The 27327-nt window shown below is 70.0% G+C and overlaps 2 protein-coding genes across 3 annotated transcripts in view; both read right to left on the bottom strand.

Annotated features, from left to right (window-relative positions):
• Positions 1-243: 243 nt before the first annotated feature.
• Positions 244-14499, bottom strand: SHKBP1 (SH3KBP1 binding protein 1). The gene is given in 20 exon segments (XM_065571633.1): positions 244-1342; positions 1555-1687; positions 2024-2202; positions 2478-2574; positions 2980-3135; positions 3626-3731; positions 3733-3797; positions 4286-4402; positions 4843-4930; positions 5247-5362; positions 5477-5667; positions 5846-5936; positions 6307-6363; positions 6366-6476; positions 6973-7053; positions 8595-8653; positions 8983-9056; positions 9335-9380; positions 10823-10876; positions 14344-14499. Coding segments are annotated over 20 exon segments (2436 nt in total). The 5' UTR covers positions 14412-14499; the 3' UTR covers positions 244-795.
• Positions 10858-27327, bottom strand: part of SPTBN4 (spectrin beta, non-erythrocytic 4) — a 71844-nt gene continuing 55374 nt past the window's right edge. Inside the window, exons 27-37 of one of the 2 annotated variants that reach the window (XM_065571630.1) lie at positions 26987-27231; positions 25181-25319; positions 24729-24813; positions 24036-24232; positions 22798-23546; positions 21027-21096; positions 20371-20648; positions 19102-19275; positions 18462-18504; positions 15168-17864; positions 10858-10876 (exon numbers count right to left, since the gene is read on the bottom strand). In XM_065571630.1, coding sequence (XP_065427702.1) covers positions 17703-17864; positions 18462-18504; positions 19102-19275; positions 20371-20648; positions 21027-21096; positions 22798-23546; positions 24036-24232; positions 24729-24813; positions 25181-25319; positions 26987-27231 — 2142 coding nt within the window. In that variant the 3' untranslated portion in view covers positions 10858-10876; positions 15168-17702. The remainder of the gene's footprint in view (positions 10877-15167; positions 17865-18461; positions 18505-19101; positions 19276-20370; positions 20649-21026; positions 21097-22797; positions 23547-24035; positions 24233-24728; positions 24814-25180; positions 25320-26986; positions 27232-27327) is intronic. The other variant, XM_065571631.1, reaches the window with a different exon arrangement.

Raw genomic sequence — 27327 nt, forward strand, 5'->3', positions numbered from 1 at the left:
CCACAGGGCCGGCTCCTCTCGCCGCCTGGCCCGGAACAGGGACAGAGCCGCCGGCTGGGGGTGGGGCCCCGCGCAGGGATCAGGCCGCACACAGGCACGCCAGGGAGCTGAGCCTGCCCCATGCCTGCTGCCGAGGGACAGGCCTGGAGGCCGGCCCTTAGCTGCCTGGATAGGGGGCTGACGTCGAGCGGGGGGCCCAGGCTGGCCTGGCCCCCCAGACAGACACAGACACGCAGGCAGAGCGTGGGGAATGCGGGTGTATTTGCCATGGAAGCCCTTTATGGAAACGGGCACCTGGGCCCCACCCCCGGCACAGCGCCCCCTTATGGCCGCCAATAGGCTTTGGCTTGCTAAGGGTGGGAGGAGCCACCGGGCTTAGGCTCCGCCCACCAGCCGGTAGGATTTGCCCCTCCTGGGCGCAGCTGCCCCGGGCCCGCGAGTCAGCACCTGAGGGGCCCAGAGCCATGCAATGCCCAGCTGATCCCAGTGCAGGGTGTGTGGACACCCGCAGGGCACAGAGAGGGCAGGCGAGGGGGCGGAGGAACGCCAGCGAATCCACTGCTCTGAACAGCGCGCTCCTGCCTTGAGGAAGGTCCCAGGCCCGCCCCAGCAGGACGCGGCTGCAGTGGGCCCCCGGCCCCCGCCCCACGGCTTGGTGCTGGTCCCAGGGGTGGCCGAGTCCGGGAGACCGGGCGGCCGGACAGGCTGAGCAGAGCCCGGGTCGGGCAGCGGGCGTAAGGCCGCTGTGGTGAGTCAGTCCCTGCCGGGCTGGAGTCCCCGGCCCCTCCACGGATGCTAAAACGAGGTCTCGTTGAGCTGGGCTTTGGGCGCTGCCAGCGGGACGATGGGCAGGGCCTCGCTGACCACCGAGGGGGAGGAGGAGCCGGACCCCGGCAGGGCGGGGGGCAGGGTCCTGATGGAGGGGGTGGGGCTGGCTCCGGGGAGCCTGCGGGCCGGCATGCCGGGGGCACGGAGCAGGACCTTGCCCTTTGCTCCAAGGCGCCCCCCGTCGGGCTCCCCGGCCGGGCCAGGCCGCCTGCCTTCGAGCCCGGAGGAGCGGGCCAGTTCCTGACAGCGCTCAACGAAGCTGCCCCCGCCACGCAGCTCGTGGGGGGCCCGGGGGTCGCCATCCGGTCCCTCCACTGGCCGCCGGGGGCAGGGCTCCGGCACGGGGCCCTCGCCGCGGTTCAGGGAGCTCTGGCTGGCCGTCAGCGCCGGGAAGGGGCCCTCGCGGGGTCTGGGCAGCAGCAGGCTTCCGCGGGCAGAGCTCAGCAGGACCCCGGGGCTGGCAGCCCCCTTGGCGGGTCTGTCTCGGGCACCGTCGCTCCCCTGGGACTGGAGGCTGTCGGGAGAGGAGAGGGGCCGGGCGTTAGCCAGCCAGGCGGGCAGAGCTCCCGCAGAACCAAGCGGCTCCCTCTGCAGCCCCACGTGGGCCCCGGGGCGGCCAGCACCGGCCCGGCGCCGACTCGAGTGCCCGGCTGCGAGCACCAACGCGTGGGGTCAGCTCTGTCGGCAGGAGCCCAGCCCGCCCCCCGGGGCAGCCGCCCCCCGTACCTGGTGCTAGAGGCCTGGGGCGTGCCGGGGTGAGCGAAGGAGCAGGCCGGGCTCATGTCCGGGGTGCGCGTCAGGGCCAGGTCGCACTGCTCCAGCTGCTGCAGCAGCTCCTCCTCCGTCAGGCCCCCCACCTCTGAAAGAGGGGGCAGAGCACGGGTCAGGCCGGTCACGCACCTGGGGGGGGCAGAGCGTCCCAGGGTAGCACCCCACACTGCCAGGCCAGGGCCAGGGAGCCCCCTGCAGCACAGGGGCCACGGGAGGGGGTCGGTCCGTGGGTTCCCATGGTGACGGGAGGGGTCGGTCCCTGGATTCCCATGGTGACGGGAGGGGGTCGGTCCCTGGTTCCCATGGTGATGGGAGGGGTCAGTCCCTGGGTTCCCATGGGGGATGGAAGGGGGTGGTCCCTGGTTCCCATGGTGACGGGAGGGACCAGCAGGGTCAGGCCCCGAGCTTCCCTGGCGACAGGTACCTGGCGGCTTGCCCAGCATCTCCATGGCGGTGGTCAGGTCCCACATCTGGAGGCTGCCGTTGGCATGGCCCGTGAAGAGGTAGCGGCGCGGCCGGGAGCCGATGCGGCTGGAGCCTTCGCACTCGTGCACCGTGAAGGAGGTGATGGCCGTGTTGTCCACGGAGCGCACCTCGCAGATCCTGGGGCAGGGGGCAGAGCAGGAGCTGGGGGCCAGGACGCCTGGGTTCTATCCCCCCGGCTCAGCCACAGGCCCTCCAGTGCCCGTCTCCCCCTTTGTACAGCCGGGAGAACAGCGAGGTCCTGTCACCCGCATCCCTCGGGGCCCCTGCACCACGGAGCCTCCCCCACCAGATGCAGCGCCAGCCACAGGGGGCACCCGTGAGTTGTGTGAGCCCACCCCACCACCGGCCGGGCTGTGTGGCCCCTTGACCCAGGCTCGGGGCCCCCCAGGCACCTCTTGCCGGTGGAGGAGAGACGCACGAAGACCTGGCTGGCGTCCGGAACCACTTTCTGGATGAAAACCTGCTGGTCGTCGCGCTCTCCAAAGGGCCCTGACAAGAGTTGCCAGTCAGTGCCCCTGGCCTCCGCTCTGGGTGCTGGGACACGCCCGCCCCTCCTGCCCCCCAGCGCCACCACCCTGTTCCCGAGCACCATCACCGTGACCGCTGCCCCCCAGCGCCACCGCCCCGTTCCCGAGCACCGTCACTGTGCCCCCTAGCGCCAGTCTGCCCCCCAGCGCCACCGCCCCGTTCCTGAGCACTGTCACCGCCCCTCCTGCCCCCCAGTGCCACCACCCCGTTCCCGAGCACCGTCACCATGCCCCCTGTGCCATTGTCTGCCCCTCAGCGCCACCATCCCGTTCCCGAGCACCGTCACCACACCCCCTGCCCCCCATTGCCACTATCGCCCAGCACCGTCACTCCAACCCCCTCCCGCCCCCCAGCGCCGTCACCCACCGATGTCGGTGCCGGCGCTGCAGCCTGCGTGCCCGTCGAGGTCCTCCAGGGACAGGATCTTGAAGGAGGCCAGCGGGGTGGACCCTGGCTGCGTGGAGATCATGCCGCGGAAGCGCGTCACCGTCCAGGTGCGGACGTGGTTGTTATCGGCACAGACTGGAGGTCAGGGGGATGGATTCATTTCACCAATGGTTCCCTGCACCCCACTGCCTAAGGGGCTCCCTGCCCCGAACAGGGCAACAGCTGGAACTAGGTCCAGTGCCCCTCACTCACGACCCACAGCCCCCACCTACCCCAGCCCAGGGTCCCCCTCCCCCTAGCCCAGCCGGTGCCTCTCACTCCCGACCCGCAGCCCCCAGCCCTGCCGGTGCCCCTCACTCCCAACCTGCAGCCCCCATCTAGCCCAGCCCTGGGTCCCCCTCCCCCTAGCCCTGCCGGTGCCCCTCACTCCCAACCTGCAGCCCCCACCTAGCCCAGCCCTGGGTCCCCCTCCCCCTAGCCCAGCCGGTGCCCCTCACTCCCGACCCGCAGCCCCCAGCCCTGCTGGTGCCCCTCACTCACGACCCACAGCCCCCACCTACCCCAGCCCAGGGTCTCCCTCCCCTAGCCCAGCCGGTGCCCCTCACTCCCGACCCGCAGCACCTACCCGAGATGAGGTGCTTCTCGGACAGCATGATCCTGGTGACGGGGCTGCGGTGGACGGTGAAGGTCTGGAAGAGCTGGGGCCCTGAGCCCACCGTCTCTGGGTGCTGCAACGATCACCCGCACCGTCCCCGAGCTGGTGCCGTAGGCGATCTCGATCCAGTTCCCGCTGTCGCCTGCAGGGCCCCAGGTCAGCCAGGGAGAGCTCGCGCCCCCCCCCGTCAGGGCCCTGCCCCCAGCCACAGTTCAGTGGGGGGCCATGGGGAGGGGCCTTGGGACATCCAATGCACTATAGGAACCACAGCCGGGGGGCTGGGAGCCCGGACTCCTGGGTTCTCCCCGGCTCTGGGAGGGGAGTGGGGTCTAGTGGTTAGAGCAGGGGGGGGGCTGGGAGCCAGAACTCCTGGGTTCTCTCCCCAGCTCTGGGAGGGGAGTGGGGGCTGGTGGTTAGAGCAGGGGGGGCTGAGAGCCCGGACTCCTGGGTTCTGTCCCCAGCTCTGGGAGGGGAGTGGGGTCTAGTGGTTAGAGCAGGAGGGCCTGGGAACCAGGACTCCTGGGTTCCGTTACTGACTCCGTGGATGAACCCTGGATTCTGCGGCTGAGCAGAGTGGCTGGGTGGCGGGGCAGATCCTGGGGCAGGGTGAGGATGGGGCAGGCCCCTTACTTGTCTTGGGGGTGAGGTAGACGCTGAGGGCGGTGACAGCATCCTCCGAGGGGTCGCGGTACAGCTCCGTCACCAGCAGGTCGTTGTCCTTCATGCGCAGAGGGAACTTCTGCACATCTGGGGACGGGGACGGGAGGGGGCATCAGCCCAGCCCCAGCGCCTGCAGGCCCCTGGCCACCGCCCCCCCCCTTGTCAGCCTGGCGGGGCCAGGGCTATTCCCATGCTGCCCGCAGGGCCCGCCCCTGGGCCTAGTGCCCCGCCCCTCCATGGCACAAGGCGGCAACAGGGCTTGGCGAGGCCAGCGTGGGGGGGGTCAGAATGAGGCTCCTCCTGCACCCATCACCACGCAGCCTAGTGGTTAGTTCCCTGGGCTGGGACGCAGGAGACCGGGGGACCAGTTACCACCCCGCTGCCCCTGCGTCTGCCTGATACCCAGGCCCCCACGCGGCCCCTCTGCAGCTGGCAGAGCCGGGCCCTGGGGCTGGTGGGCAAGCAGCTGCCCCCGCCCCCGCCCCCCCAGGCTGCCCCCCAGGCTGCGCCCGCCCCACCCCACTCACCCACGTAATAGATGGAGCCGTTGTGGCAGCCAAGCAGCAGGAAGGTCCCGGCCGCGTCGTAGCTGCTGATGGGAACCACGTCCTGGATCTGCCCGGGGGCCGAGAAGGGACCTGCTCAGGGCGGGGCCCGGCCCAGCTACGTCGCCCCGCAGCCCATCCCGCTCGCCCCACGTCCCCCGCTCAGCTCCCTGTCAGCGGCTCCCCACCCAGCCGTGACCCCCACGTCCCCCCCACAGCTCCCCCCCAGCCATGCCCCCCACAACCTCCCCGCTCACCCCGCGTCCCCCCACAGCTCCCCACCCAGCCGTGCCCCCCACAACCGCCCCGCTCACCCCGCGTCCCCCCCACAGCTCCCCGCCTCAAACACCCACGTCTGCGGCTCCCCACCCAGCCGCCCCCCTCACCTGCCAGTGCTTGGTGACAGCGTTCCAGACGCCGATCTTGCCTGTGTGGCTGGTGGCAATGAGTTGGCTGCCCACGAAGAAAAGCGCTTCGACCGGGACGCCCAGGTGGAATACGCCTGGCCGGGGAGAGGAGCCGTGAGGGGGCCGGGCCTGAGGGAAACCGCCCCAGGGACCCCCCGCCCAGCCCCCCTTGCCAAGCTCCTCCCCCCGCCCCACCCCTGCCCCCTCACCAATTTCGCTGCCGTTGCCGTCGGCTGGCAGGGCCCAGAGGATGATCTCGCTGCAGGACGCCACGGCCACCATCTTGTCCTGCTCGCCCAGCGACCCGCCCAGCACCTTGGCATTCAGGGCCACCCGCTCGATCACCCAGTCCAGCCGCGGGCTGCAGAACCCCTGCTGCCAGCCCGACGTCTCCTTCATCCTGGGACCAGAGCAGACATCAGGCTGGGGCTCCCCCCAGCAGGCAGGGCTGGGCCCAGCAGTGCGGGGGGTGGGAGGATGGGAGGTCTCCCCCTTGGCAGGCAGGGCTGGGGTGGGGGCTCGGGAGTCTGTTCTCAGAGGGACCCATGGTCAGGGAGGCAGGAGACCTGGGCCGTTACCTGTAGCAAACGAGGAACTGGGCGTATGCCACGGCGATCCAGTTGTGGTGCCCACAGACGATTCGGACCATGCCGGGGTCACTGGCCGGCCCTGGGGCGGGAGGGCAGAGCCCAGCACAAACGAGGAACTTAGTATGGCTCAGACATACACAGCAGATCAGTGACACAACCAGGAGAGAACCCAGGAGTCTGGGCTCCCAGTTCCCCCGCTCTACCCACCAGACCCTGCTCTACCCGCCAGACCCCGCTCCCCTCCCAAAGCCGGGAGAGAGCCCAGGAGTCTGGGCTCCCAGCCCCCCTGCTCCAACCCACCAGACTCCACTCCCTTCCCAAAGCCGGGGAGAGAACCCAGGAGTCCTGGCTCCCAGCCCCCCTTGCTCTAACCACCAGCCCCCGCTCCCCTCCCAGAGCCGGCAGCTGGAGAATGACGAGCTCCCCCCCGCCCCGAGGGCCCCGCGTACCTGCGCCGAGGCCCCGCTCCTCCAGCAGGCGGCCCAGCAGCCCGGCCTGGCCCAGCGTGGGGGCAGGGTGTTACTGCGGCGAACTGGGGCCCTCTCGGCGGCGCTGTGCAGCCGGGCGGCCACCTGCGGCCCTGCCACGCTGTGCCGGTTACGCCGCTTGGCGGGAAACACTGCAAGGGAGGGGGCGATAGGACCATCTGGGGGGTGGGGCCCGTGAGAGCTGAGCCACCCCCCCGCCCAATCTGTCTCCACCCACACCCAGCCCCTCCCCTGCCCAGCCCAGCTCCGCCCACACCCAGCCCCTCCCCCACCCAGTCTCCACCCACACCCAGCCCCCCCACCCAGTCTGTCTCCGCCCACACCCAGCCCCTCCCCCACCCAATCAGTCTCCACCCACACCCAGCTCCCCCACCCAGTCTGTCTCCGCCCACACCCAGACCCTCCCCCGCCCAATCTGTCTCCACCCACACCCAGCCCCTCCCCTGCCCAGCCCGGCTCCGCCCACACCCATCCCCTCACCTCCCCCGCCCAATCAGTCTCCGCCCACACCCAGCCAGAGGCCCCCTCCTGCCCCCCCCCCCGGCCCAGACTTTCTCTGCTCCCGCCCCGCCAGGGTAGCCAGCCCCCCCACCGCCCCCGTCACTCGGCCTGGGGCGCAGCACCCACCTGGCGGGGGCAAGTAGCCGTTGAAGAGGACGCTCCCGCAGGCCGAGCGCTCCAGCTCCTCACGCAGCTGCAGGCGACGCACTGGGCAGGAGAGGGTGGGGTGAGCTGCAGAACCCCCCCGGACACGAGCCTCCCCCCCGCCCTGGAGCAGGGAGCCCCTCCCCCCCCCGCACTCCGTGATCCCCCCCCCAATGCCGTACCCAGGGGGGGTGATCCCTTCCCCCCCACGCCATGATCCCCTCTTCCCCCCGTGCCGTACCCAGCGGGGTGATCCCTTCCCGCCGTGCCCAGTGGGGTTATTCCCTCCTCTTCGATCCCCCCCCCCGTGCTGTACCCAGCAGGGTCATCCCTTCCCCCCCCCACGCCGTGATCCCCCCCCGTGCCGTACCCAGCAGAGTGATCCCTCCCCCCCCCACTTCATGATTCCCCCCCCCAATGCCGTACCCAGCGGGATGATCCCCCCCCACGCCACGATCCCCCCCAATGCCGTACCCAGCGGGGTGATCCCCCCCCACGCCGTGATCCCCCCCGTGCCGTACCCAGGGGGTGATCCCTCCCCCCCCACACGCCGTGATCCCCCCCGTGCCGTACCCAGCGGTGTGATCCCCCCCCCACGCCGCAATCCCCCCCAATGCCGTACCCAGCGGGGTGATCCCCCCCCACGCTGTGATCCCCCCCCGTGCCGTACCCAGGAGGGTGATCCCTCCCCCCCCACACGCCGTGATCCCCCCCCGTGCCGTACCCAGGGGGGTGACCCCCACACACACGCCGTGATCCCCCCCGTGCCGTACCCAGCAGAGTGATCCCTCCCCCCCACTTCATGATTCCCCCCCCAATGCCGTACCCAGCGGGATGATCCCTTCCCCCCCCCACGCCGTGATCCCCCCGTGCCGTACCCAGGGGGGTGATCCCTCCCCCCCCACACGCCGTGATCCCCCCCCGTGCCGTACCCAGCGGGGTGATCCCTCCCCCCACACACGCCGTAATCCCCCCCGTGCCATACCCAGGGGGGTGATCCCCCCCCCCACGCCGTGATCCCCCCCGTGCCGTACCCAGCGGGGTGATCCCCCCCCACGCCGTGATCCCCCCCGTGCCGTACCCAGGGGGGTGATCCCTCCCCCCCCCACGCCGTGATCCCCCCCGTGCCGTACCCAGGGGGGTGATCCCTCCCCCCCCCACGCCGTGATCCCCCCCGTGCCGTACCCAGGGGGGTGATCCCTCCCCCCCCCACGCCGTGATCCCCCCCGTGCCGTACCCAGGGGGGTGATCCCTCCCCCCCCACACGCCGTGATCCCCCCCGTGCTGTACCCAGCGGGGTGATCCCCCCCCCACGCCGCAATCCCCCCCAATGCCGTACCCAGCGGGGTGATCCCCCCCCACGCCGTGATCCCCCCCCGTGCCGTACCCAGGGGGGTGATCCCTCCCCCCCCCACACGCCGTGATCCCCCCCGTGCCGTACCCAGCAGAGTGATCCCTCCCCCCCCACTTCATGATTCCCCCCCCCAATGCCGTACCCAGCGGGATGATCCCTTCCCCCCCCCACGCCGTGATCCCCCCCCGTGCCGTACCCAGGGGGGTGATCCCTCCCCCCCCACACCGCCGTGATCCCCCCCGTGCCGTACCCAGGGGGGTGATCCCATAGAACTCAGCCTCATGCAGCAGCAGGGAGATGTTGACGCCCCTGGAAAGACAGAGCGACAGGGCTAGGTCTGGACAATGGCCGGGATCAGAGCAGCACAAGGCAATGCCAGATCTCCCTGGGCTCCGGTCGCGCCCCCCCGGACGTGTGGGAGCCCCCCACTGCCCCAGGGACACAGGCCAGGCCCCACCGCGCCAGGCGCAGCACAGACTCATGACGTTGCCTGCGGCCCTGACGGGCTGGGCAGACCCCCCTTCCCCATTTCCCGGGCCACCGCTGAGGAGGGGGAGCCAGGAACGCCCCAGTGCTCTTGGAGATCCCTGGCACAGGGGGTCAGACGCATTCCCCGCCCCCGCAACGCCCTGCCTTACCTGGGGTCGAGCTCCTTGGTTCGCAGGAAGTTGAGAATGGGCGCAAAGACGGTGGGGTCTCGGTCAATGAAGATCTGCGGGGGCAGAGAGCGGGTCAGGGCAGACAGCCCTCCTGTCAGGAGCAGCACACGCAGCGCCCCACAAGCCGGACTCCGCCCGTCTCAGCCCACGGCCCCGGGAGCCCAGCGGGGCCCAGGCTCGCCCGAGGCAGTGCCACATGGGCAGGGGGTCAGCAGGGGGTGCTCTCCCCGGTGGGAGAGCTTGCGCTGATCTGACGCGCGTGTGCTTCTGTAACACGGCTCCTGCGACCCGCAGCCCGGCTCGCCACGCGGCAGCCACAGGGGTAACTCACCGCTCCCGTTTCATCCTTCAGGGTGGAGATCCGGCCACTCAGGAGGCTGGAATTTAAACAGAGACAGAGGTGACTGCTGCTATCCACAGCACAGCAGCACCTCTGGGCCACACTCTGCATCGGCCCCCGTGGGCTGGGGCCCACGCAGGCCCCAACTGAGCAGAAAGGCAATTACAGAACCCCGGTGACTTACTCAATAACCGCAGGGCTGTGACGCGGCGTCGCCAGCTCCGCTTTGGCCACAGAACACAAGAGCGGCCAGACCGGGTCAGACCAAAGGTCCATCGAGCCCAGTATCCTGTCTGCTGACAGTGGCCAATGCCAGGTGCCCCAGAGGGAATGAACAGAACAGGGAATCACCAAGTGATCCATCCCCTGTCGCCCATTCCCAGCAAACAGAGGCCAGGGACACCATCCCTACTCAGCCTGGTTAATAGCCGTTGATGGACCTGTCCTCATTCTTTTTGAACCCAGTTATACTTTTGGCCTTCGCAACATCCCCTGGCAATGAGTTCCACAGGTTGACTGTGCGCTGTGTGAAGAAAAACCTCTTTTTGTTTTAAACCTGCTGCCTGTTAATTTCATTGTGTCTGGTTCTTGTGTTATGAGAAGGAGTAAATAACACTGGTTTACTTTCTCCGCACCAGTCATGATTTTATAGCTCTCTATCATATCCCCCCTTAGCCGTCTCTTTTCCACGCTGAACAGTCCAGTCTGATTAATCTCTCCTCATATGGAAGCCGTTCCAAAACCCTCATCGTTTTTGTTGCCCTTCTCTGCACTTTTCCAATTGCAAATAGGTATGTGCTGAGACGGGCGCCCAGCTCCGCCCGCAGCGTCGAGATGGGGGTGCACCGTGGATTTATAGAGAGGCAATAGGGTAGTTTCAGATTTAGTCCCTCTCCCTTTCCAAAGAGCTTTTCTTCCTGCTGCTGTGCACCGAGCGGGCGTTTTCGGACTCCCAGATCTCTCGAGGGGGAACAGCTAATCCAGACCCCAGGGTTGTGTGTGCAGGGGGCTGGTGCTGCGGTTGTGCTGCCCCCCCCGGACCCTTCACTTGTATCAGTTCAGAGCAGACTGATCCCTGGGGACCAACCTGGGCAGGAGGGGCCCCCCTGCAGGATCCCTGCACCACGCTAGCCCTGCGGTGCCAGGGGTGGGGCACAGGACCCACCAGCCGAGTTCCCATGAGTCCTGCCAGCCCTGCCGACCAGCCAGGTGCCAGATCGCGGCTGCCTGGCCCTGCAGGGCCGTTCACACCTGCGGCCGCTGGCAGCGCTGCCATGAACCCGGCCCCAGCTGGGCGGAGGGTAATTGGGCAGGTGCTTCGTACCAAACCCGGAGCGAGAGAAGCCCAGGGCTGCGACAGGCCGGCTGTGCCCAGGGCTGGCTGCCCCCAAGCCGCCGAGCCCCCCGCCTGCCCGGGCTAGGGCCTTTCGCCCCCCCGCACGGTGACCAGCCGCCGGGCCGGGCTTCTCTGCCCATCACCTTGAAAAGAACGAATCCGAGATCCAGGTCAGGGTCTGCCGGGACGTGCTGAACCTGCAACAGCAAAGGGCGGGGTGAGCGAGCAGCCGGGGTGACACGGAGCCCGGCAGGGTCCCAGCTCAGCAGGGCCTGGTGCCCAGAGCGTGAGGGGGTCGGGGCAGGGCCTGGCAGGGGGGGGGAGTTAAGGGGGTGTCGGGGGGGGCAGGGCCTGGCGGGGGGGGGGAGTTAAGGGGATGTTGGGGGGGGCAGGGCCTGGCAGGCGGGTGGGGGGAGTGAAGGGGGTGTTGGGGGGGCCAGGGACTGGGAGGCGGGGGGGAGTTAAGGGGGTGTCGGGGGGGCCAGGGCCTGGCAGGGAAGGAGTGAAGGGGTGTTGGGGGGGGGGCCAGGGCCTGGCAGGTGTGGGGAGCTAAGGGGGTGTCGGGGGGGGCAGGCGGGGGGGAGTGAAGGGGGTGTCGGGGGGGCGGCCCCGGGGGTGGATGATGCAGAACTGGGGGCTCCTGGGGGCGGGATTCTGAGGGGCCGGGACTAGTGGGTCCCGGGGGGCGGAGCAGGATTCCGGGTGGGAGGGGCCGGGAGGTCCCGGGGGGCGGGGCAGGATTTCGGGGGTAGGGGCCGGGAGGTTCGAGGGGGGCGGGGCAGGATTCCGGGGGGAGGGGCCGGGATATCCCGGAGGGGGGCTCCCGGGGGGCGGGGCAGGATTCCGGGGGGGAGGGGCCGGGAGGTCCCGTGGGGGGCTCCCGGGGGGCGGGGCAGGATTCCGGGGGGGAGGGGCCGGGAGGTCCCGTGGGGGGGTCCCGGGAGGCGGGGCAGGATTCGGGGGGGAGGGGCCGGGAGATCCCGGGGGGGTCCCGGGGGGCGGGGCAGGATTCGGGGGGGGAGGGGCCGGGAGGTCCCGTGGGGGGCTCCCGTGGGGCGGGGCAGGATTCCGGGGGGAGGGGCCGGAAGGTCCCGTGGGGGGGTCCCGGGGGGCCGGGCAGGATTCCGGGGGGGAGGGGCCGGGAGGTCCCGTGGGGGGGGTCCCGGGGGGCGGGGCAGGATTCCGGGGGGAGGGGCCAGGAGGTCCCATGGGGGGGTCCCGGGGGGCGGGGCAGGATTCCGGGGGGGAGGGGCCGGGAGGTCCCTTGGGGGGGTCCCGGGGGGCGGGGCAGGATTCGGGGGGAGGGGCCGGGAGGTCCCGGGGGGGTCCCGGGGGGCGGGGCAGGATTCGGGGGGGGAGGGGCCGGGATGTCCCGGGGGGGGGTCCCGGGGGGCGGGGCAGGATTCGGGGGGGAGGGGCCGGGATGTCCCGGGGGGGTCCCAGGGGGCGGGGCAGGATTTCGGGGGGGAGGGGCCGGGAGGTCCCGTGGGGGGGTCCCGGGGGGCGGGGCAGGATTCCGGGGGGAGGGGCCGGGAGGTCCCGTGGGGGGGTCCCGGGGGGCGGGGCAGGATTCGGGGGGGAGGGGCCGGGATGTCCCGGGGGGGTCCCGGGGGGCGAGGCAGGATTCGGGGGGGGAGGGGCCGGGATGTCCCAGGGGGCGGGGCAGGATTCCAGGGGGGAGGGGCCGGGATGTCCCGGGGGGCGGGGCAGGATTCCGGGGGGGTGGGGCCGGGAGGTCCCGTGGGGGGCTCCCGGGGGGCGGGGCAGGATTCGGGGGGGAGGGGCCGGGGGGGGTCCCGGGGGGCGGGGCAGGATTCGGGGGGGGAGGGGCCGGGAGGTCCCGTGGGGGGGGTCCCGGGGGGGCGGGGCAGGATTCGGGGGGGAGGGGCCGGGATGTCCCGGGGGGGTCCCGGGGGGCGGGGCAGGATTTCGGGGGGGGAGGGGCCGGGAGGTCCCGTGGGGCGGGGCAGGATTCCGGGGGGAGGGGCCGGGAGGTCCCGGGGGGGGGTCCCGGGGGGCGGGGCAGGATTCGGGGGGGAGGGGCCGGGATGTCCCGGGGGGCGGGGCAGGATTCCGGGGGGGAGGGGCCGGGAGGTCCCGTGGGGGGGTCCCGGGGGGCGGGGCAGGATTCGGGGGGGAGGGGCCGGGAGGTCCCGTGGGGGGGTCCCGGGGGGCGGGGCAGGATTCGGGGGGGGAGGGGCCGGGAGGTCCCGTGGGGGGGTCCCGGGGGGCGGGGCAGGATTCGGGGGGGGAGGGGCCGGGATGTCCCGGGGGGGGGGGGGTCCCGGGGGGCGGGGCAGGATTCGGGGGGGAGGGGCCGGGATGTCCCGGGGGGGTCCCAGGGGGCGGGGCAGGATTTCGGGGGGGAGGGGCCGGGAGGTCCCGTGGGGGGGTCCCGGGGGGCGGGGCAGGATTCCGGGGGGAGGGGCCGGGATATCCCGGGGGGGGGTCCCGGGGGGCGGGACAGGATTCCGGGGGGGAGGGGCCGGGATATCCCGTGGGGGGGTCCCGGGGGGCGGGGCAGGATTCCGGGGGGAGGGGCCGGGAGGTCCCGTGGGGGGGTGCGGGGCAGGATTCGGGGGGGAGGGGCCGGGAGGTCCGTGGGGGGGTCCCGGGGGCGGGGCAGGATTCGGGGGGGAGGGGCCGGGAGGTCCCGTGGGGGGGTCCCGGGGGGCGGGGCAGGATTCGGGGGGGAGGGGCCGGGATGTCCCGGGGGGGTCCCGGGGGGCGGGGCAGGATTCGGGGGGAGGGGCCGGGAGGTCCGGGGGGGTCCCGGGGGGCGGGGCAGGATTCGGGGGGGGAGGGGCCGGGATGTCCCGGGGGGGGGTCCCGGGGGCGGGGCAGGATTCGGGGGGGAGGGGCCGGGATGTCCCGGGGGGGTCCCAGGGGGCGGGGCAGGATTTCGGGGGGGAGGGGCCGGGAGGTCCCGTGGGGGGGTCCCGGGGGGCGGGGGCAGGATTCCGGGGGGAGGGGCCGGGAGGTCCCGTGGGGGGGTCCCGGGGGGCGGGGCAGGATTCGGGGGGGAGGGGCCGGGATGTCCCGGGGGGGTCCGGGGGGCGAGGCAGGATTCGGGGGGGGAGGGGCCGGGATGTCCCAGGGGGCGGGGCAGGATTCCAGGGGGGAGGGGCCGGGATGTCCCGGGGGGGGGGGGGTCCCGGGGGGCGGGGCAGGATTCGGGGGGGAGGGGCCGGGATGTCCCGGGGGGGTCCCAGGGGGCGGGGCAGGATTTCGGGGGGGAGGGGCCGGGAGGTCCCGTGGGGGGGTCCCGGGGGGCGGGGCAGGATTCCGGGGGGAGGGGCCGGGATATCCCGGGGGGGGGTCCCGGGGGGCGGGACAGGATTCCGGGGGGGAGGGGCCGGGATATCCCGTGGGGGGGTCCCGGGGGGCGGGGCAGGATTCCGGGGGGAGGGGCCGGGAGGTCCCGTGGGGGGGGGTCCCGGGGGGCGGGGCAGGATTCGGGGGGGAGGGGCCGGGAGGTCCGTGGGGGGGTCCCGGGGGGCGGGGCAGGATTCGGGGGGGAGGGGCCGGGAGGTCCGTGGGGGGGTCCCGGGGGGCGGGGCAGGATTCGGGGGGGAGGGGCCGGGAGGTCCGTGGGGGGGTCCCGGGGGGCGGGGCAGGATTCGGGGGGGGTTCCGGGGGGGTCTCGGTCCCTCCCCCCGCTCGCCTTTTGCCCCCCACGTTGAGCTGGATCAGCTCCGCGCCCGGCCGCGCGCTCCCGCCTGGCGTCGCCATGTCCGGCCCCGCGCGGGCCCGCGCCCCGCTTCCGCCACCGCCCCACTGTGGACTCGCCCACCCCGCGCGCCGATTGGATCCCGCTTCCCCCGGGGCCCGCCCACCCCTAGCGGCGATTGGCTCCCTCCTGGCCCGGGGCCCGCCCAACCCGCGCGCCGATTGGCTCGCTTCTCGCCCGGGGCCCGCCCACCCCGCGCGCCGATTGGCTCGCTTCTCGCCCGGGGCCCGCCCACCCCGCGCGCCGATTGGCTCGCTTCTCGCCCGGGGCCCGCCCACCCCGCGCACTGATTGGATCCCGCTTCCCCCGGGGCCCGCCCACACCAAGCGGGCTCTGCCCCGTCCCGCCTCTTAAAGGGACAGCCCCGGAGAGGGGGAACTGGGCCCCCCGCCCCGCCCTCTTGACCCTTGTCCCGCTCCTGCCCCCCCCCATCTCCCTGACCCGGCGCTGACCCCTCACGTGGGTCACAGCCCGCAGGCGGGGGGGGGCCGGTCCCCCCCCGTGCAGCCCAAGGCCGAGCCGGCAGTGCCCAGCCCCCCCCGTGCCGCGGCGAGTCCTGCCCCCCCCATGTCCTCTTACCCCCCCCGTGCCCCGGCGAGTCCTGCCCCCCCCCCGTGCAGAGGCACAGGGCGTCGAGTCCAGCCCCTGTCCCGACACAGCCCAGCTCGGCTCCGGGGGCGGGGTCGTGCGCCCGGCTCCTCTCTTGCCAAACCCGTCTCCGCGCCCCAGAGACTTACAGCCGGGACAAATAAACTCACCCCACCCCGCGTGCGCTGTCACGGGCAGATTTTCTTTATACAGGAGGAGAAACATCATTCGAGCAATGACACTATTGTACAGGCTCCCGGGACCGCCGGCCAAAGCCGGGGCTGCGGCCGGGGGGGGGGGGACCAAAGGGGGAACCGGCTCCGGTGCAGGGAAGTGGCTTTGTCTTGATTCTCTCCCATGTCACTAGACGGAGGCGAGGGGTGGGGGGGGCTGGGGTATAAAACAGGGGGACGGCTGGGGGGCAACACAAGGCCGGGGGCGGTTTGCACGGCGGCTGGGGAGTGGGTGGGAAATGCTCCTGACCGGCAGCACAGGGCACGGAGAACTGGGCCCCGGATCCCAGTGCCCCCGGCTCTGCCCTGCCTGACGAACCAGCCCCCGAGACGGCGGCAGGCGCCACCCAAGAGAGGAAACGCTGGTTCCACACCCGTCTGGTGGCCAGCGCCCCTGGGGTTGACGCCAGCTGGAGTCCAGCCCACTCCCTGTCTATTTCTCTTGGAAGACGCGGGGTTTGGCCCCTGCCCAGGCTCCATTCCACAGGCCGGGAACCCGGCGAGGCGGCTTTGGCTACAGCCGGGGCAATTCCCAACGGAGCGTCTGGTCAGCGTCCGTCTGGGCTCCTGCCCCAGCACAGCCACCTGCAGGGGCCGCTCCTTGGAGCCATTCCTGGCGCTTTGCCCTCCAGGGCCCCAAATCCTGAAGCAATCGGCCCACGGGCCTGACCCCCTGACCAGTCACTCCCAGGGCCACAGCCCGGCTCTGCACTGCTGTGAGGGGCTGCGGCCAGGCAGGGGCTGCTTTGGCCAAGAACCCGCTGCCCCCTGCCCCAGAGCCTCCCCGTGCCCGTTTATTGCATAAAGATGTGTGACATGGGAGGAGCCCCTCACCCTCCGGCTCTTCCCACTGGGCCCCTGGGCCCAGCGGGCTGGAGGTTGGGGGCCAGGCCGCTCACTCACACACGTGCAGACCCAGCACTATGGCTTGTTAATGGCACTGGGGAGGGAGAAGTCGGCACCGGAGCCCAGCCCACAGCAGCCAGGACCCTGAACTCTTGCCTGGGCCAAGGCAAGGGCTGGTCCCGAGCTTGCGGGGTTTGAAGGGGCAGGGGCTGGGGGGCTGCTGCCTACCCCGGGGACAGGATCTCCTGTGGCCTGTAGGCACCGGGGGAGGGCTCCTGGGGTGGGGACACGTGGAGAGGGGCCAGGGACGGCTCCTCCATGGGGGCTGGGCAAGCCTGGCACGGGCATAGGCACAAACCCGACACATGCGGGGTGGGCTTGGGGGCAGATGGCTGAACAGGCCCTGTGGGGTACAGAGGCCCTGGGCCCAGCAGCTCCACCCTTGGCTGTGCAAACGCTCCAGCCGCCAGCCCCTGCCCATGGCAGCAGCGAGCGCAGCGGGTCCTGCTTGGGCAGCAGGGCCAGCTCCCAGACCTCGGGCCCCTGGCTCCACAGGAGAAGTGGGGGATCCGGCCAAGCGCTGCCGTTCTGACCCACACGGCAGAGGTGGGAAGAGCAGGCCCAGGATGCATGGACATGTGTGCACGAGTGCTGGCGTGCAAAGGGATGCACGAGTGGGAGGTGGAACCAGGGGCTTGCTGGGGGCGAGTCTCAGATACCCTTCGGCGGCATCAGGGCCAGGGCTCTGCGGGCGGCAGGAGAGCCTGCTCCCCCAGGGCACGAGATGCCAAGCGCGGGGCTGCAGCGAGACAGACCAGGCCAGGGAGGCAGGATGCCCTCTCCAAACGCCTGCCCCATCCAGAGTCGCGGGCGCTGCCACGGAGAGGGAGGTGAGGTGGTGGCAGAACGGAGAGCTGCCTGCCAGCAACGGGCCAGAGCACGCTGGTCCCGGCCCAGGCTGGGCCAGCCAGGAACGACCCAACCTCGAACTCAGTCCCCTTCCCCACGATCCCTGGCTGGCCCAGCCTGGGCCGGGGGCCCGGGGGCCTAGGCTGGGTCTTAAGGGGCCAGCACACCATTATATGGACCCGAAGGCCATCCCCAGCCCTGCCCCCTTCCCTCCCCCACTCACAAGGCGTTGGCCAAATCCTGAGCCGGTGTAAACAGGCACCCTGCCCCCGCAGCCCGGGGAGGGACCAGAACTGCCTGCCTCTCTCTGGGCCCCGCCCCACGCAGGGAGAGGGGGAGGCTCCTGTATGCCCCCCAGGGGATGAAATGAAGTGGGCCAGGCCCTTCCCCACTGCGCAGAGTCTCTGAGTCCGGTGGATTTCCCCTCCCAGCCCCACACGGTGCCGGGTTTGCATATATCATCCCGTGGTGAGGAGCCGGGCCAGCTGACACGGGGTGGGCTCCTCCGGGCACCGAATGCAAACAGAGTGTGTTTCGGGGCTCTCCTCTCCCCGGGCGCAGATTCCTGCAGCGGGCGTGCGGGGGCACCCATGTCCAGGGGCTGTCCGGGACGGGCGCAGACGGAGGGGCTGGCTCGGTGCGTGGCGCGGAGGGAGGCTGCAGACGGTGGGGCGGCGTGGCTCTGCTCTCAGCCCCCGGCACTCTGCCCCGCCCGCCTCACTTCTTCCTGCCGGAGGTGCTGGCCCGCCGGTCGCTCTCCCGCCGCGGGTTGCCCTCGTCGGTGGAGGAAGTGGTGAGCAGCGCCTGGCTCCAGCGGGCGATCTCGGCGTGCTCCTCGGCGGAGGCAGCCAGCGCCTGGAGCCAGTTCTTCATCTCCTCCTGTGGGACAGAGCCGTCAGAGCCGCGTGAACCCCCCGCGCAGCCTCTGGGGGGGCAGAGACTCGGGCTGTCTGAACCCACCCGGGCCCCGGCCCCCCAATACACCGGCCGGCTGGGGCTGGGCACGCCCGGCTGGCCCCCCAGCGCGGGAAAGCGGCACAGCTCGACTTGCTGGAGCGGCTCAGGACCAGCCTTCCTGCCCCGTCTCCCGGCCGGGAACGCTCGAGGCGTCCCGGCCACAGGGCTCAGCTCCCCGGCCGAGTGGAACTTCACCCAGTCAGGGCCCAGAGAACCGGCACTGCCCGTCCTCTGACCCACGGCACCCTGCCCCGAGAGGCACCCGCCTGGGCACACCCTGCCCTGACTCCTGGCCGGCCCCTGGCTGTGGCTGTGCCCGTTGGCCGGGCCCGTTGGCCAGGCCGGGCTCTGGGCCCCAAGTGCGAGGGGAAGGGGTTCGAATGCTCCGGGTCCTGGAAACGGGACTCAGGAGCCGCGGAAGATGTGAGCGTTGGCAGGGTCGGGTTCCCCTTGTGCCGTCTGACCCCCCAGCCCCTCTCCCGGCCGGCCCCAAGCAGCGAGACCCTGGCCGTGTCCTACCTCGTCCTTGGCTTGCAGCAGGAACTCGTTCCCGTCACCGGTCCTGGGGGAAGCAGGCGGCGTGTTAGTGTTGTGGGATGGGGGGGGGGAGGGACGTGCGAGGGGGGACACGTACAAGGGAGAATGTGCGAGTGGGGGACGTGCGAGAGGGTGATGTATGAGGGGGGAACATGCAAGGGGGTGATGTGTGATGGGGAAACGTGCCACCGGGGCCTTTCCTGGAGCCCAGCTCTGGACTACCCCGCACGCAGCCCCTGGGCTTCCACATGGCGTCCTGATCAGCCGGGGCCCGGCCCTGGGACAACCGGGGGCATCCTCTACCAGGCAGCCCCCCCTGCAGCCCTGCTCCAGCCCCACAACCCCAACTCACCCCCCAGCACAGAGCCCCTGAGCCCCAGGGCAGCACCCACCCAGACACTCGCTGCCCCCCCAGGGCCTGGTATCTCTGACCTGGGGGAGGGAGGGGGGCGGGTGCCCGGTGTCTCTGACCTGTGGGGGGCAAGGAGGGGCCGGTGTCCCTGACCTGGGGGAGGGAGGGGGCAGTGCCTGGTGTCTCGGGGGGGGGCGGGTGCCCGGTGTCTTTGGGTGCGGGAGGGTGGGGTGTCTCTGACCCGGGGCGAGGGGGGGCGGCTGGACTCACTTGAGCTTGAAGACGTTCTTCTTCTTCTTGTAGTCACTGGCCACCTGGCTAGTGGCCTGGTGCAGGGGGACCAGCGGCTCCCCACCGTGGGTGCTGCCCGACGCCTGCCCCTTGGCATCCTTATAGAAGCCCAGGTCCCCTTTGCTCAGGACACAGTACAGGTTTACCCAGGACCTACCAAAACAGAGCGACCCCAATGGAACAGGGCAGACTGGGATCCCCCGGCCCATCCAGCCATACGGGGTGGGCCTGGGGTCATGGCCCCACAGTACCCCAGGAGGAGACCCCTGCAGGGGAGCCCGGCTCAGCTGGCCAGGGCAGGATCCCGCCATCCACATTAGGAGTGTAATGTCAGATCTCACTGACGGGTGACAGGGCCAGAACGAGTGAATCACCCCACTGACTGACCTGAGCCGGGAAATGCAGGCGCGCTGCTCGAGCCGGGAGTCATGTGCTCAGGGCTTGTGACGGGGGCAAACCCGGCGCGTCTATTGCTGGGGCTTGGAGTCAAAGATCAAACCCGGAGTATGAACATGTAGGACACTGGAGGGAACTGGTGTTAGTGTCTCTAGGGCTCTGTGGAGGTTGTGGTGACCTGGAGCTGAACCGTCAATGGGTAAAGGACCTGGCTAATTGCCGGGATGGTTGGGAGCCGATCGTTTCCCCAGGCCAAGAGGCTGCTGGAAACGTGCAAACACCCTGGGCCACGATCCTGCTTCATCTCAGCTCTGCTCTGGTTTCAAGAGGGGGAAACCCGGAGCCACAAGGATTGAGATCCCCAGTCACTGACTGGGGCCACCCTGAGCACGGACATTGGACTGTAACCTCTGGACTGTTTCTAAAGACTTCGGGCAGCTACAAACTCACCAGCTCTGCTCTGGGTCTGGACCTCAAGAACTGAACTCAAGTCTGTCCGTATATTGATCTTCCACCCAACTCTCTCTCTTTCCTTTTCTAATGAAGTTTAGTTTAGTTAATAAGAATTGGCTGCAGCGCGGATTTTGGGTCAGATCTCAGTTATCATTTGACCTGGGTCTGGGGCTTGGTCCTTTGGGATCGAGGGAACCCCATTTCTGTTACCAGGGCCGCCCGCCGGGGGCGGGGGGAAGGGGGGGGCAAGTGGGGCAAAAACTGAGTCCCAGCCCTGTGCCCACCCCGCTGTGGGGGGGCCACTCAGTGCTGGCCAGGGGAGGGGACCGGCTCCCCTCCCCCGATCTTCCCCCACAGCCCCGGCCCGCTGGGCCCCCGCTCGCGGCCCCGGCCCCTCACCTGTTGGAGGCTTTCTTGTTGGGCCCCTCCAGTTCGTGCTTGCGTAAGAGGAAGCCCTCCAGCTGGACGGTGTAGGTGGGGGGCGGAGGGGGTGGGGCGCTGCTCTGGGCCGGCGCCGAGCGGGACCTGCGGCTCTCCCCCGGGGGCTGGCTGGGGTCCCTGGGCCGCGGCCTCCTCCTGGGCTTGGGCCTGTCGCGGGCCCGGGGCCGGTCCGGGCGCGGCGTCCTCTCGGGCAGCAGGTCGATGCCATTGGGCAGGCGGGCGGGGGAGTCGCGGGGCTGGGGGGGCAAAGAGCACGTCAGGCCCGTGGACAGGCAGAGCCCCCGCTCCCCGCAGGAGACAGGCTCTGGCCCTGATCCCGGGGCCCAGGAGAGGCCAAGTCTCCTTCACGTTCCTCTGGGGCAGCTCTAGCTTACGTCCTGGCCCCACGGCGCTGAGGACCCCTGGGCCAGGGCGCTGGGCGCTCTCCCGAGACGGGCTGTCGAGGACCCCCGCTTCCTTCTGCAACTGGCCGCGGGGGCTTTCCCCTGCAACGGGCAGGAGCAGGCCTGAAGGGGTTAACCCAGCTCTGTGGACACCGGGCCAGATCCCCAGCTGGCGTAAATGGGCCATCGCTCCTCCACCTCATCCCACCGGACACCGCGGGAGACACTTACCGGGGCCGGCACCTGCGCGGCCGACTCCTTCTCCTGCAGCTGCTCCACGATCTCCGCCAGCGTGGTCTTGCTGCCAGTGAAGAGAGAGAGGGTGAGACGCGCAGCCCTGGAGGGGGCCATGACCGAGCCGGGAGGGGGGGAGAGCGCTCAGCATCCCCCCGCACAGATTTCCTGCTGGGGGACGTCTGGGATCTGACACAGGAAAACTCAACGGGGGGGTTTCGTTTGGGTGAAAAGAAAATCAGCCGGAGCTGGTGGGAACGTGGTGGGGAAGCCGTTTTCTACCCATGTCTGGCAGCCAGGGGCCAAGCAGCCTCGGGCGCGGCCGATCTCCCCCTCGGCCCAGGGCCCTGCCGGTCAAAGGCCCCCTAGGGTGTGGGAGCAGCTGGGGGAGGCTTGGTCCGCGCTGCCTGGGGGGCCGTGCAGACAGGTGTCCCACGCTGGGTGTGAGACTCCCCCTCCTCGCACATCCCTGCACTGCGCTCATCTCCCTCCTCCTGCTTCAGATTGAAACTGCAAAAGAACAGGAGTACTTGTGGCACCTTAGAGACTAACACATTTATTAGAGCATAAGCTTTCGTGGGCTACAGCCCACATCTATATGCATCCGAAGAAGTGGGCTGTAGTCCACGAAAGTTTATGCTCTAATAAATGTGTTAGTCTCTAAGGTGCCACAAGTACTCCTGTTCTTTTTGCGGATACAGACTAACACGGCTGCTACTCTGAAGATTGAAACTGGTTTCACTCCGGCTCCGAAAGAGGTGCCGGGGTTTGGAGGTTTGGGCACAGACGGGGCGAGCTGGGGGAGCCGGAGTTTGATCCCTGCCCGCCAGACACAGAGGAAGCGGCAGGAGGAGTTTGCTGATTGGCAGCTGTCCCTCGGGTGGACGAGGCAGCCCGCCAGCCCGACACAGATCACACCACTGGGCAGAAAAGGCGGGAGCCCTCGTGGTCTTCTCAGGTCCCAGGGCGCCAGGCCTGGCTCAGCCAGACCCCACTCCCAGGCAGGAGAAGCAGGCATAAGGCAGGACTAGGGGGCGCTGGCCTCGATTAGCCAAGGGACGCTGGCAAATCCTGGGCCACGTTTCCCATCTGAGGAGAAGTTACGAGAACAGCCCAGGAGGCCGCAGGGCAGTAGAACAAAGCCCAAGATCAAAATGTGAGACCAAATTGGCTATTGCCAGGAACGTGGACTCAACCCTTTATCCCTGGTCTGTTCACGTCGGATGAATTCAATTCCAGGCAATTGAATTCCTTTATTTTTACATCCATTTGCTGCATCGTTTGGTGGATTTGACGAATTATTTACGTCACTCATTGACTTGTTTCAGACAGGCATGATTTCAGTTTGCTGTGAACGCAGCGCGCACAAGCCCCCAGTCCGTGTTTGCAGCGTCACTACGGCAAGGCGAGATGCCAAAGAGACGCAGGATTGTAGTGAGAAACCAGTTTGCTTTTGGGTTCGGTTTCTCTAAAGCCAGGTTCTGTTTGAATCTCTCCAGTTCTAACCTGGGCTTAACACGGCCTTGGGGATCCCCAGCCATCCAGGTCTTCGTTCCCACCCGCGAAGAAAGAAACGGCCCCGGTTTGCGCTCTCCGTGCCCCAGGACACGGGCACATTTAAAAACACACTGTGCAGGGCTGGCTGGACTGAACCCCTGGACTGCGGGGTGTCGCCCCGGCCCAGGTAAGCAGAGCTAACACCCCCCTAGGATGCCGGGGGCCCAGAGATACCAGTGGAGGCCTCCCGGGTGTGGAGCGTGGCACTCACCCGCCCCCTTTGGGCTCGTGCCGGGGCGTCTCCTGCTCGCTGGACTCCTGCCGCTCCAGGCGCCGCTCGTGCCGCTCCCGGCGCCTCTCCGCCTGCTCGTGCCGGGGCGTCTCCTGCTCGCTGGACTCCTGCCGCTCCAGGCGCCGCTCGTGCCGCTCCCGGCGTCTCTCCGCCAGCTCGTGCCGGGGCGTCTCCTGCTCGCTGGACCCCTGCCGCTCCAGGCGCCGCTCGTGCCGCTCCCGGCGCCTCTCCGCCTGCTCGTGGCGCAGCGTCTCCTGCTCGCTGGGCTCCGGACGCTGCTCCCGCGGCTGCTCCGGCTGTGTCTCAGCACGGCTGACCTGGGCCGGCTCCGCCAGCACCGTGCCTGCCACGGGCACTTGCAGGTGCTGGCTCGGCTTGGCCTCCAGCCTCTCCTCAGCCGCCGCCTTCGCCTCCCTCAGCCTCTCGGCGCCGACAGCCAGGCCCTCCTGCACGCGGTCGAGCCGGGGCTGCAGCCGCTCCGGCTTCATCTCCTGCCGCACGTAGGCCACCCTGAGCTCCAGCGCCTCCGCGGGCTCCCCCGGGCCCCCGCTGGGGAGGGCCGGAGCCTGGGGCCGGCCCCGCAGCAGGTCCTGCCGCTCCAGCTTTGCCTCGGCCTGGCGCAGCAGCGAGGGGCCCTTGAGGCCCGGCTCGCTGGGCTCCCCCAAGAATTTGCGTCCCAGGAGTGGTGTGGCCGGCTGCTTGCTCTGCTCGGCCTTCAGCTTCTCTAGCTGCAGGGAAAACGGGTTCTGGTTAAAGTGCAGGGCTGGGAGCCAGGACTCCTGGGTTCTATCTCCAGCCAGCGAGATGGTAAAATTCTCTGCCCCATATGGGGTGGATTGGGGCGTGGCTGGGGGCGGATTGGAGAGTGGCCAGGGACCCCGATGCTGTGGCTGTTCCCTGCCCCCCCAGGGCCCATGGGGTGGATCAGGGGCATGGCCAGGCCCCATGGGGCGGATCGGGGGCGTGGCCAGGGGCGTGGCTGTGGTGGATCCAGGGCCCATGGGGGCGGATCGGGAGCATGGCCAGGCCCCCAGGCCCCATGGGGCGGATCGGGGGCGTGGCCAGGCCCCATGGGGCGGGTCGGGGGCGTGGCCGGGCCGTGGCCAGATCCAGGGCCCACGGGGGCGGATCGGGGGCGTGGCCAGGCCCCAGGGGGCGGGTCGGGGCGTGGCCGGGGCGGTCCAGGGCCCACGGGGGCGGATGGGCTCCCCCCATACCGTGGTGAGGCGGCGGAGGGAGCTGAATCTCTCCTCCCAGGTGGAGGCCGCCTTGCGAAAGGCCTCGTGGCGCCGGATCAGCTGCTCCACCTCATCCACGCTGCTGCCGAGCTGGTGGCTCTTCAGCAGGGGCTCCTGGGCCGTGAGCCAGGCGTCGGCCACCACGGCCTCCTGCGCGAACTGGTGCACTTCCAGCACTGGGGAGAGCGGGGGGGGTGAGCACGTGGCCCCTCCCGCTCTCCCCTCGGGGGGTCAGTCCGGGGGCTCCACACACCAGCACCACCAGTGGGTGCCAGTCTCTACGTGCCGTCCACGGAGGGGCCACTGAACACCAGAGGGCTGGCACGACTCGCCCAGGGCACACGGCAACTAAGCCGGGGAGAGAACCCAGGAGTCCTGGCTCCCAGCCCCCCCTGCTCTAACCACCAACCCCCACACCCCTACCAGAGCCGGTGAGAGAACCCAGGAGTCCTTGCTCCCAGCCCCCCCCTGCTCTAACCACTAGTCCCCACTCCCCCCCAGAGCTGGGGAGAGAACCCAGGAGTCCTGGCTCCCAGCCCCCCCTGCTCTAACCACTAACCCCCCCTCCCCTCCCAGTCCTGGCTCCCAGGCGCCCCCCCAGCTGTAAGCATGCGCCCCCAGGTTTGTTACAGGGTCCGTTCCCGGCCTGGGGGGCGGGTGCCTTGGACTCACTTTGCTGCAGCCACTCCCAGTGCTTGTCCCACTTGTCAGTCAGCTCCTTCTTCTTGGTCATCAGCCTCTCCATGTGGCCCTTGATCTGCAGAGAGACACGTGTGTCTGCCAGGGGCCTGCACACCTCACACCCCAGCCCCCAGCGGTGCCAGCCCCAAGTGGCAGCGATGGCGAATCTCCCCGTCTCCCAGCCCTTGTCCCCCGCCCCAGCGCCCACCCCCTGTCCCCCCCATCCCATCCCCCAGGTCCTACGCCCTGTCCCCCTGCCCCAGCCCCCAAGCTCTGTCCCCCCGCCCTGTCCCCCAGGCCCCATGTCCCGTCCAGTCCCCCCGCCCCATCCCTCCACCCCATCCCCATCCCCCAGGCCCTGTCCCCCTGCCCCCTCCCCATCCCCCAAGCCCCGCGCCCTGTCCCCCCACCCCACTCCACCCCAGCCCCAGCGCCGGCCTTACCTCCTCGGCCACGGGGCTTCTGTTGAGCACTAGGGTCTTGCCCAGCTCCACGCAGGCCGCGATGCTCTGGCTTCGGGCTTCGATCTCACTCTTCAGACCCTGGTGATAGTTCATCAGCACCTCCACCGAGGACACGTCCCTGGGGGGAGATGGGGCAGGCCTGGCTATGGGGGAGGAGCGGGGCCGGGCGGAGGGGCCCCCAGAGCGGCCGCGTGGGCTCCAGGGCCACGACCCTGCCCTCGGATCCACGCCAGGGGACCCACCAGCCAGCCCTGTCCCCAGCGGGTCCCCAGGCCTGGACAAACCACCTCTCTTCCTCAGGCACCCAGAGGGGAGAGTCCGGAGCCCGGGTTCTCTGCCCCCTTCCTGCCCCCAGGAGCTCTGCCACGGCGTCTGGGGTGGGTCCTGCACAGGGCGGCCACTCATCAAACGGGCCGGGGCATGGGGAGGTGAGGAGCCCGCGCTGGTGACAGTGAGAGGGTTGGCTGGCTGCTGCAGGGCAGAGAGATGGAAGGAGGGATGGAGCGAAGGATGGAGGGACGCTGCAGGACAGAGGGATGGAGCGAGGGATGGATGGATGGAGGGATGCTGCAGGACAGAGGGATGGATGGAGCGAGGGATGCTGCAGGACAGAGGGATGGAGCGAGGGAGGGATGGATGGAGGGATGCTGCAGGACAGAGGGATGGATGGAGCGAGGGATGGATGGACGGAGGGATGGAGCGAGGGAGGGATGGACGGAGGGATGGAGCGAGGGATGGATGGATGGAGGGATGCTGCAGGGCAGAGGGATGGAAGGACCGAGGGATGGAGGGACACTGCAGGACAGAGGGATGGAGCGAGGGATGGATGGATGGAGGGATGCTGCAGGACAGAGGGATGGATGGAGCTAGGGATGGATGGACGGAGGGATGGAGCGAGGGAGGGATGGACGGAGGGATGGAGCGAGGGATGGATGGATGGAGGGATGCTGCAGGGCAGAGGGATGGAGCGAGGGATGGATGGATGGAGGGATGCTGCAGGACAGAGGGATGGAGCGAGGGATGGATGGATGGAGGGATGCTGCAGGACAGAGGGATGGAAGGAGCGAGGGATGGAGGGACACTGCAGGACAGAGGGATGGAGTGAGGGATGGATGGATGGAGGGATGCTGCAGGACAGAGGGATGGAGCGAGGGATGGATGGATGGAGGGATGCTGCAGGACAGAGGGATGGATGGAGCGAGGGATGGAGGGACACTGCAGGACAGAGGGATGGAGCGAGGGATGGATGGATGGAGGGATGCTGCAGGACAGAGGGATGGATGGAGCGAGGGATGGATGGACGGAGGGATGGAGTGAGGGATGGATGGATGGAGGGACACTGCAGGACAGAGGGATGGAAGGAGCGAGGGATGGAGGGACACTGCAGGACAGAGGGATGGAGCGAGGGATGGATGGATGGAGGGATGCTGCAGGACAGAGGGATGGATGGAGCGAGGGATGGATGGACGGAGGGATGGAGCGAGGGATGGATGGACGGAGGGATGCTGAAGGACAGAGGGATGGAGCGAGGGATGGATGGACGGAGGGATGGAGCGAGGGATGGATGGATGGAGGGATGCTGCAGGGCAGAGGGATGGAAGGAGGGATGGAGCGAGGGATGGATGGATGGAGGGATGCTGCAGGACAGAGGGATGGAGCGAGGGATGGATGGACGGAGGGATGGAGCGAGGGAGGGATGGACGGAGCGATGCTGCAGAAGGCCAAGGCCTGGGCTGCACTGAGCTGTCTGAGGCTCCCAAGGCCAAGCCCCGCTGGCCCCGGTACCTGGGCTTCTCGCCAGTACCGATCTGGCAGCTGACGCCGTCCATCCAGGAGATGAGGTCGCGCACCATGCTGGTGAAGCGCATCTTGTCGGTGGTGGTGGTGATCTGCAGCCGGCACGCCTCGCACGAGCCCAGCAGCTCCTTCCACGCCCGCAGCACATCCTGCTCCTTGGTGGCGATGGCATCGGCGTTCTCCCCGGCGTACACTGTGCGCAGCTGGGCCGCCCCCTCCTGCAGCTGCCGCACCTGCTGGGGAATGGGGGCTGAGCGGAGCGGCCCTGGGGCTGGGCCCTGGGCACAAGGATCACTGCACCTGGCATTGCAATGCAGCTGCTTCTGGGG

The sequence above is a fragment of the Chrysemys picta genome, chromosome 17 (assembly GCF_011386835.1).
Source record: "Chrysemys picta bellii isolate R12L10 chromosome 17, ASM1138683v2, whole genome shotgun sequence".
NCBI classification, from domain to species: Eukaryota; Metazoa; Chordata; order Testudines; family Emydidae; genus Chrysemys; species Chrysemys picta.